The following is a 10,692-nucleotide window of genomic DNA, read 5'->3' as shown; positions in this document are numbered from 1 at the left end:
CATACCTACAGGCTGGGGAACTCCCTTCTCATCAGCACAGAGACAGAGAAGGATCTTGGAATCACTACTGATTCCAGAATGAACGTGGGCTGATAATGTGGGGTTACAGTCAGGAAGGCCAACCGTACTTTGTCACGCATCCATAGATGCATCATGAGCAGGTCCAAAGAGGTGATCCTCCCCCTCTATGCGACACTGGTCAGGCCGCAGTTGGAGTACTGTGTCCAGTTCTGGGCGCTGCACTTCAGGAGGGATGTGGATAACATGGAGAGGGTCCAGAGGAGGGCCACTCGCATGATCAGGGGGCAGCAGGGCAGGCCCTACGAGGAGAGGCTACGGGACCTGAACCTGTTCAGCCTCCACAAGAGAAGACTGAGAGGGGAACTGATGGCCGCCTATAAATTTGCCAATCAGGCAGTGGGAGAGTCCCTGTTCCCCCAAACACTACCCGGGGTTACAAGAAACAATGGCCATAAGTTGACTGACAGTAGATTCAGGCTAGATATCAGGAGGTGCTACTTCACTGTCAGGGTGGCTAGGATCTGGAACCAACTTCCAAGGGAAGTAGTGTTTGCTGTTACCTGGGGGTCTTCAAAAGGAGGCTAGACAGCCACCTAGCTGGGGTCATTTGACCCCAGCATCCTTTCCTGCCCATGGCAGGGGGTCAGACTAGATGGTCTGCTTATGTCCCTTCCGACCCTACCAACTATGAAACTATGAGTGTTGCCAGCAGGGTGAGGAAAGTGCTCTATTCGGGACTGGTGAGGACAAATCTGGAGTACTGTGTTCAGTTTTAGGCTCCCCGCTACAGAAAGGATGTGGACAAATTGGAGAGAATCCAGTGGAGGGCAACTAAAATAGTGAGGGGGCTGGAGGACATGACTTATGAGAAGAGGCTGAGGGAACTGGGCTTAGTCTAGAGAAGAGAAGACTGAGAGGGGATTTAACAGAAGCCTTCAACTACCTGAAGGGGGGTTCAAAAGAGGATGGAGCTAGACTGTTTTCAGTGATGACAGAACAAGGAGCAATGGTCTCAAGTTGCAGCAAGGGAAGTTTAGGTTAGATATTAGGAAGAATTTTCTCACTAGGAGGTTAGTAAAACATTGGAACAGATAATCCAGAGAGCTGGTGGAACCTCTATTCTTGGAGGTTTTTAAGACCCGGCTAGACAAAGCCTTGGCTGAGATGATCTAGTTGGGGATGGTCCTGCTTTGAGCAGGGGGTTGAACCAGATGACCCCCCAAGCTCCCTTCCAACCCTAATTTTCTATGATTCTATGATTTTGTTTCAGAGGGATGTGAAGAAAGTGGCAGAGTCCTTACTGTTGGAATAACCAAGCTGAAAATGGCCTTTCTATTCTAGATACCCTGCAACTACAAAGAAAAGCTCCTCAAGCCATTTATCAGCCACAGTACCACTCATGATTTTTTGAAGTTGAATGTGGATTAAAGTTTGGTTACTGCAGCCGAAGTAATTTGAATATTGGTGGATTAAAGTCATTGGCACAATAATTGGGGAGTGGGAGCTATCAGCTCTTCTCTAACTTCTGCTTCAACAGGCAAATCTCTGACAGTTCACTAGCTGAATTACCATATGTTTGCCCTCCATCCTGCTATGGCTCCTGCTGGCACTCATTTAGCTAGAATACAGCCAATTCTATTGTTCTTTTTTCTCCCTGTGCATCATCCACAAAATTGGCATTTAAATTTCTATCCCTTTATTGTTGCCAATCCTGCCGGAAAAGGGAACAATGTGTTATCTTAAAGTGCTGCCAGTGAAAGCCGACACAAACACAAACCAACCTAGTTTAGAGCTGCACACTGAGCAAATTCAATAGTGTGTTAATTGAGGAAAAAGGACCTAGCATTTTCTGAAGTATGGCAATTTTTACTTGACCAAATGCTGACTACTTTTTATTGCTCTTTATTCTGTAGCACCAGATTACATATATTTTCTGGCTTTGTTGTCTAAATTAAACAATGGTATCTACCAAGGTGAAACAATGCATGGAAACAATTAAAAAAAGTAACCTGCCAAGAGGACTAGAAAGAATGACTTGTTTATTAACAAGTGCCTAGAGCCTTCTGTGGAAAAGAGAGATCCCATTAGATCTGTGTGAGGGGGTAGCTTTCATAAGCCCCATCAAAATGTCTTCTGATTTGGGGCTTGTGATGGGCTGGTCCATCAAAAAAACATGGATAAGTAAAGTGGTAATTGGCAAAGGGATTTAATGGCTGCATAACTTATTTATAAAGGACAAATGGGGAAATAAAAAACAACTTTGGGAATTATTCAGCAGAGAAGGTTTCTTATTTCCTTTTCTTAAACGCTTTTGTCCTGAATTAATAGGCATTTATCTTTGGAAAAATACTGGAGGAATTCAAGTTGCAGAGGAAGACATCTGTGCTTGTGGTCAGCTGTTAGACTCTAGTTTGAGTGAGGTGGAAGGTACTGAATTTTAGGGGTGAAACACTGCTCCAATGCTGAATACCCAACCCAACTTGTTGTACATTAGGTCTGCTCCGAGACTCACTTCCCCCAGTGCTCTGCCTGATTATTATCTAGCCAACCTTTAGGGCATTGCTGGAGGCCCACATTGTTTCTTAGCCATTGACATAGAGGAGGTAAGGAAGAGTGAGTTTCTGAGACTATAGCTAGTTTCTCAAGAAGTCAGAGACCTCATTAGAGGTCTGAAACTGTAGTCAGGGACTACAGTTTCACAAAAGGTCTGAATCTTCTGCAAGAGGAATAGAATATCAGCACATCAGAGTGCTGATATTGTTTAAGCTCTTGGGCCAAAGTAGGTGTCAATGTATATACCCTGATCTCAATTGAGTTATACAAGTAGGAAAACTGGTGCTTTGTTTTTATGGTAGCAGCAACTCAAGTAATTTTCTAGTGGGTGCCATTAAATATTAAAAAATAAATAAAATCTGATCAGAAGCCCAGCCTGTTGCCTCCGTCTGTCTGCCTGTCTCCATTAAGCATAGCTTATTTGGCTATATCTTTTATTGGACCAAGTACGGAGTGGGAAACATGTTAGACAAGCTTTTGGGCACAAAATGCTCTTCTTCTGGTCTGGAAAAGAAGCAAATAGGCTGTATCTACTATCTGATATATCTCCCAACTCTATAGTTGGTCCAGTAAAAAAGGATACTACCAAACATGCCTTACTTCTCACATAGTGCCCAGGCCATCACGGCTATAACAACACTATGGCCCTACTACCATCACTATTCAGACAAAATCCACTATGGGAATCAAAAGAAAGCATGGGGCAAATTACTCACACATCTTCCAGGCACTCCGGGGGCTGCTTCAGCCTGTTTCCGCTGATGAGGTAGTTGTAGATTTCTGCATTCTCAATGCCTGCATATGGAGTCTGTCCTCGGGTCACAATCTCCCACATGGTCACACCAAATGCCCACTGAAACAGAACAGCAAGCAAAGCTGGCAAACAAACTTCTCTGCTTGCCAGAGCAAGGAACCTTCCTTTCCAAATTATTTCTATTACCTAATTAGCTTAATGTCCTGAGCCAGACCCTGGAGTGACACAGGTTTAAATGGAAACAGAATTTGGCCCACAAGCTGAAGATGATGCAGGTAACAAGGCATTTTTGACTTGTGTTCGCTTGCCCTTAACAGCATAACACATGCCAATGAAAACAGGGGAGCATTGCCCCCCCATGCACTCTTCACACGTGGTAGTAGGCACACGCTTCCAGTATGATTTTCATACACTGTAGTAGATATATGCAGGGAAGAAAGAGCTAAGTCTAAACTAAAGATCCTGGAGGCAGAGGTATAACTGGAAAGGTTTACACCCTGGGCCAAACCTACTGTAGGGATCAGGGTTAACGGCAGCAGGGCTCAAGGCAGACCCAGCTACTGCGGGGGTAGGGAGCGTCAGTGTGGTCACCAGCTAGGGAGTTAAAAGAGCAACTGCTGAGCAAGAGACCCTCCTGTGGCTGCCACCAAATTTTGTCATCAGTGCTGATCAACAAAGGCAAACTGAGCTGCAAAAAACCTGACAGCTGCAGTAGGGCCAACACAACACCTGGCAGCTGGTCTGTTAACCCCCACACTGGTCCCCATGCCAACACCTCCTGCCAGCAGCATTTTGGTGCCCCCTCTAAGTCTGTGCCTGGGGTTCTGCTTGCCCATGCCAAGTTATGCTGACTGGACATATCATCTTAATTATCTAATTAAGTAAATTAGATGATATGTTGTGTCTAATGAGGTATGTTCCTCAGGAGAAATATCCCATTCAGATGTGTCCAAGCATCAATCATTGTACAATATATATGTGGGCCACACCTTGCACCAAGCAATTTTGTAGCCAGACTTCAAGGTACTGTATTTACTCAAATCCAAGATGAGTTTTTTTCCTCCAACTAGTATGGGGGGAAATGCCTCATCTTGAATTTGAGTACCACCCTGCAATAAGCAGCAGCTCAGCTTGGGGCTGAAGCCGGAGCTGAGCTGCTACCTACCTGGGGCCAGGATGGCTCATTTGGTAGGGGTTGTGGCTAGGGGAGAACAACGGAGACTGAAGGGGATGGGGAGAGGGAGGAATGGGGGAGACAGCATGTGTGGCTGGAGGGAGCATAGAAAAGACCATGCAGCCTGCCTGCCCTTACCTTCTGCTCCAGCTGTGGTTCCTGCAGTCCTAACCCAGTCCAGCTGGGAGCTACCACTGCTTCTCCCTGGCCAGGGTAGGATGGGGCTGAGCTGGGGCCGTTACTGCTGCTGACTGCCCCAAAGTCAGACTCCCTCTGCCCCACACACACACAGTTGCTGTCCCTGCCACAGCAGTAGAGGGACAAACTTAAGATCTTCCAGTAATTAGATTATATAAATGGAAAATTATACATTTATAATCTTCCTTGTATAGAATCAAATTATTGGGAGGTCATTTTAAATTTTAAGTTTTTGGATTGAGGTAAATACAGTATTGTTAGCCTCCTCTTAAAAGGCAGGGTGAAGAACTGGTAATTAGGAGTGCAAGTTCACAAGCCAAAGCAGAAAACAGTAGGAATCCAAATCAGAGGGGATCTAGGGAGAGAAAGGAGAGAACCAGAAGATAGGTCCAGAGGAAAGGGAGATGAGTTCCAGATGAACATACTTATCCTCAACTACTCAGCGAAATGGAATGAGGATGAGCATCTCTAGAACAAAAAGACTTTTTGGGCTGTATTCTATTTGAATTAGGTGCCTAAATGTGATTCTATTCTACCCTGCCTGAGACCCTGAAAATCCATTAGTGCATCTTCTTTTCTAATAATTGCTATCTTACCTTTAAGATGAGTCACAAAAAAAGCAGCAATAAGTATTGTGGTAGCTCTTCCCAACATTGCCCTCTGCAGGGTGAACTATTACTGGCACACCTGCTTGTGTGTGTGCGCGCGTGTGTGTGTGCGTGCGTGCGCGCACATGCAGATGAGAGAGAATGAGAGAAATCACTTCACCTTCCTGTAACAATGGAAGGCAGAAAAAATGGAAAAAAACAACAGTGTGAAAGAAACAGAGAAGAGAAGGAAGCAAAGAAAGAAAGATAAAAGGTTGGGGAAGAAGACAAAGGATGAGAAATAAAGATATGTAGAAGTATCAGATGACAAAAAGATTCATGACATGCATATATGCAGAATAAACTACTCCCCCCTCCAGTTTAGATATACCTCTTGCATTTCTCACGTTTGGAGAGCATCTCAGCCATAATGCAGAGAAGGACCTGTCCCTTCATACAAAGAGTCATCACATTCATACAATGCTCTCTCATCACCAAGGACCTGACCCAATGCATGATAAAGTCAACTGTAAGATTCCCACTGGCTTTTAGAGGACACCCAAAATCAAAACTCACCACATCACTGTGTGTTGTGTAAAGATTATCCGCGAGGCTCTCTAGTGCAAGCCACTTCACAGGCAGCTTGGAGGCACAGCCTTGGCGATAATAGTCTCCACTGTAAATTTTCTTAGACAGTCCAAAGTCTGCAACACTTACATTCATATTTTCATCCAACCTAAGGGAAAATTTAAACAAGTAAACTGGAATCTGTGGGTTATACCAAGCAACTGGGCACTGGATGGCTCAGGGAAGTAACAATAAGATCAGGGGCAGGCAAAATATGGCCCACCAGGCCATTCTATCTAGCCTGCAAGGCCCCATAAAAATTTAATAAATTAATATGTATTATCTCCTGGCTCTGTGTGAAAGCAGACAGGAGCCAGGGGCAGTAGGACCCAGAGGGAGCCTGAGCAGGCTTGAATAGCCCATCCCCTCCCTACCCACAGCCAGTTCCCTGCTTTCCTTCCCCAGCCCTGCTCCAGCACCAGGTGGCTCCCAGCTGCATCGCTGGACTGTGGAGCATGGGACCACGCTGTTAAGTGCACATGCAGGCTGAAAGGGGAGCATCTGTGCATGCAGACTCAGGGCAGAGTCTGTGTGCATGTATTCATAGGGCGAGTCCCACATGTACACCTCACCATACACATGCACCCATACACAAACCCCAGCTACCCTCCCCCACATACAGCCCTCCGCAGACCCATACACACCCACACGCCATATATCCACACACACCCACATGCTCCCTCACCCCACATACACACACCCTACAAACCTATACCCCCCCACAACATACAAGAGTAAGACTTCATTTTAAGCTATTGTGCAATCACCTCTATGTACACTACACAAGCACATGTAAATCAGGAGAAAAATATTTTTTGAAATCAAATTAATGAATGCTGTAGATGTTTGATTTTTAGAATATACAGCAAAAACTTTGTTATCCAGCACCCATGGGGAATGGGGGTGCCGGATAACAAAATACGCTGGTTAATTGAGAGGCCTGAACAGGCGTCTTTGCCTGTTCAGGCAGCTGCTTCTCCCGCCACATCCAGGGCGTTGCTGCCCCTCCCACCGCATTACCTACCCTCCCGCAGGCCCAGAGGGACAAGGAGGTGGGCTCTGTGCAGCCTGCTATGCCCTGGGCAGCGCAGGCTGCTTTGCCCCCGGTTGTGGGGGCTTGGTGAAACTAGAAGTGCCACAGTGGGAGCTTCCAGTTTCGCTTTTCTCTTACAAACTGGCATGCCGGTTAATAGAACATGCCAGCTTGTAAGGTGCCAGTTAAGGCAGCTTTTACTGTAATATGGTATTTTTCTGGTTCCAAGATGGCAAAACCCTTTGCTGAAAGGAGTACTTCCAGGGGCAAGGCGAGGGACTTCTGGTGGCAAAGGTCAGGGGTTAGGGAGCAGGACTTCTGGTCACAAGATGGCAACCAGGGGGCAGAGCACTTGTTAAGGGGCAGGGCTACCCATGCAGCCCTTGACAGCTTGCCAAAACACAGTAAGTGGCCCTCCACCCAAAATAATTGCCTGCCCCTGAATAAGATATACAGCCTTTCAAATCCAGTTTATCAACAGGTATGGCTCAGGTGGGTGGTGACTAAGTCATCCCTGTCTCTTGACTATTTGGGGGCCAATGTGAAACTATGTTTGGTGGCCTCCATCCAGGGAAATTACTGGAGCACTGGCAGTGAAGATGCAGAGTGACTTCAACTAAAGAGGTCTCACAGAGGAACATCTCCCCTTTCGCCCAGGGCATTCAAGTTTCTGCTGCACAGTTTGTTTTTAAGGTATGCAGGTACAAAAAGATGTAGATAGAAGCCTTAAAAAATTTCCTTTGATTTCCCCTTTAAGAACCTCATTTAACACCTAACCTAACTGCATTTTTCAACTGTTTCAAAAATCTGGTCTTGTGTCTCATTCAGTTTCACTGGCCAGAGGTGGTTTTGTTTATAGATGCATGAAGAATTCTATTAGAACATAGTTTGCCTCCAATGTTTGCTCCTTCCCAAAAGCGAAGAAATGAGAAGAAATAGCTTCCCCTTCATCAGAGCAGGTATTAAAATCAGGGAAGAGAAATGTCAGTTTTATATCACATGTAGCTGCCAACAACTGAAGCATGTCTGCACAGCCTCTGGCCCATGCTAGGGAGTGCTATAATAAAATGAAAGTAATGTGTTGGTGCGTGCTCATCACCACTCTGGCAGCTATGTTACATCTGTTTCAATGTGTAATGTGACATCCTCAGTGTACATTGTGCTTCATGCAGTGGTCCAGGTGCATTGTGGACATGCCCTCAGTTGTTTCAATAGAGAATTTTTCACCTAAGCCAGTATCTGGAGATAGCCCCAGGGTTTGATGTCTTTTGTGGGAAATCTTGGATTCGTTTTTTACAGCAGCTTTGAAAGCTCCACTCTCTCACAAGATCCCAAATACATTCTTTGCTCCCTTGTATTGCGATATTGTAGCAATGCCCATTGTCAGAATGATACAACACTGCAAACATATATTGTGTATCAACCTTGTGCATACCAGCTAGATGCAGGAGGGATCAATTTGGATACTTAGTTGAACCTTAGAAGTCTCCCATGAGGACCTGCACTCCTTCCCATGGCCCCTGACCAGCACTGGTTTCCCCTTACCTGCTGTCACCTACTTGGATGAAGAAGTGATATACTGCTGATCTACCACCAAAAGGCAGGCTCCCCCCTTCTGACTTTGGGAGCTTCTAACTCCTCTCTCTCATATTCTGCCCCAGCAGCCTTTGTTTGGTGTGAAAATGCTTGGTCCACTCACATGCAATTCCGAGCAGCCAGGTCCCTGTGTATAAAGTTTTTTGAGCTCAAGTACTCCATACCACTGGCAATATCGATCATGAACTTGAGTAATGTCTGAAGAGGCAAATTCTGAAAGAAAGCAACAGTTCAAGACTTAATACTGGAATATTCAAGACACTAAGCACTGACCCCTGGCACTCACCTGCTGGTTCATACTATGGGCAGTGAGGAGCTGGCTCCCACCAGATTACATACAGTCATTTCAAAGTTGCATTGGCCTGGAGTCTCCTGGACACTTTGAGACAATCTGAATTTCACATCCCAGAACCTACACCATCACCAGACAACTGCACAAAGAGAAAAAGACTTACAAAAGGATTTTCTCCAATCCGCGACATCAGCAGAAAAGCGTGAAGGTCTCCGTGCTTCATGAAGGGCAGGATCACCATGGGTATTGGGAGACGGCCCTTGGGACGACTCCGCAAGCTGACACCTAGGGTAAGAATATGCACAGAAAGAGTATTTTGCAACTAGATTGATACTGGGCATGAACCTGTTGCTCCCTTCGTCCACCCATTTACAGGAAACATGATCACTTGTAATTTTGGAGGGTTGTATTCTGTGTGTTGAGCCCACTTTCAAGGCCCAATCCCATGTGACATGGAGAAAACTCTACTCTCACTTACTCAAATGGTACCTCTCATGAAGGACTTGGCGCCTTCCTGGGCTGGGTTCTGAAGTTTCTCAGATCCCTCTAAAGAGGTTTCACCTGCCCCATATTAATCAGAACGGTTTTATTTCTAAGGCTGCTCCATGTTTCCCACTGTCTTACAGCAAGGCAGTAATTGTTCTACTGTCTTCTCCCCAGGGCCAAGGGGCTTTAAATCAAAGGAGGAAGGGTTTCTTCTCTGCTATTCTTTTATTAACCCATCCATTGCACCTCTTTGTTTTGCCACAGTTTGGCCATTTCTCAGATGTGCCATCTGTGCTCATAGTTACTTAATACATTTACAAAAACCAATAAGGGCTGGATAAATGGTTTAAACAAGACAAGGAAATTACAGATGCATTAAAAATGTGCGTGTATATATCTATGTAAACACACGCACACTTCAGCTCCTTCCAAGCCTGGAAAGGAACAACATTCATGGAATCTGGAAGGCTGTGGGCTTGAGAGGTGCTGTTTGCCACCCTAGAGATGGCTGCTATTCAGTGCCTTGGGACCATATGTATAGTTTGTGAAGGAATTAGGGATTCCTTGTTCTGGAAGGTACTCTACTGTGACTCTTGTGGAACAGTACTGTTAGCTCACCAATCAATTTAGTAACATGAGGGTGGTCAAACTCCTTCATGCAGGCAGCTTCTCGCAGGAACTCCTCAATGTCACTTGAGGTGAAGATGTCCGCTAAAAAGAAGCCACATTAGAATTGGTTCATCAGTGCCTCAGAGTCTCCTGATTATCGGAAGCTTGCCTCATGAGGCATTACACATTGTCTCAGGCTACATCAACCATTTCCCAAACAAGCATATCCTGCCTCATTCATCTGGGGCAGACAAAAGTTGGAAGGAGATAGCCTTATATACCCATCAGGGACATCTGGTAAATTGCTTCTTGGCAGAAAGAGGACCTGTCAATTAGCAGCTCTTTTTTAAGCAACAGCTTTCCTTGGAAGCCATGGAAATCACACACGGGTTAAAAATGTGAGACCTAATTAGCTAAAAGAAACTAAATTATAATCAGGGATCCTTGTTTTCTCTGATAAAAAAAATCACAAATTCTCTAATATATATATATATATATATATATATATATATTTTTTTTTTTTTGCAAAAATAAAAATAAAAATTGTAGTGTGGCTTTTTGGCTATGATCAAGTATTTTTGGCACTGAGGGGAGGGTGTCAGGCCTGGCTCTGGCCCTTCTGGTGCTGGCCTGCTATTGTAGTACCTCCAGACCCAGTGCCAGTTAGCTGTAGAGGGAACACTGACCCATGTTTAAAGGGCTAAAAAAACCCGCTTCCCATTAATATGTTTGCCCAATAAAGGTCATGTGTTTTAAAAGTCA

The 10,692-nt window shown here is 45.1% G+C and overlaps 1 protein-coding gene across 1 annotated transcript in view; it reads right to left on the bottom strand.

The window, feature by feature from the left end:
• TYRO3 (TYRO3 protein tyrosine kinase) overlaps window positions 1-10,692 on the bottom strand; it is a 99,270-nt gene that overhangs the window by 5,469 nt on the left and 83,109 nt on the right. The window contains exons 14-18 of the mRNA XM_019519935.1: window positions 9,940-10,032; window positions 8,999-9,120; window positions 8,647-8,756; window positions 5,864-6,023; window positions 3,291-3,427 (exon numbers count right to left, since the gene is read on the bottom strand). Coding sequence (XP_019375480.1) covers window positions 3,291-3,427; window positions 5,864-6,023; window positions 8,647-8,756; window positions 8,999-9,120; window positions 9,940-10,032 — 622 coding nt within the window. The remainder of the gene's footprint in view (window positions 1-3,290; window positions 3,428-5,863; window positions 6,024-8,646; window positions 8,757-8,998; window positions 9,121-9,939; window positions 10,033-10,692) is intronic.

The sequence above is a fragment of the Gavialis gangeticus genome, unplaced genomic scaffold (genome assembly GCF_001723915.1).
Source record: "Gavialis gangeticus isolate Ggan-Ray unplaced genomic scaffold, GavGan_comp1, whole genome shotgun sequence".
Taxonomy (NCBI): Eukaryota; Metazoa; Chordata; order Crocodylia; family Gavialidae; genus Gavialis; species Gavialis gangeticus.
The sequence above is the reverse complement of the archived record's forward strand: the minus strand, read 5'-3'. Positions and strand labels throughout refer to the sequence as shown.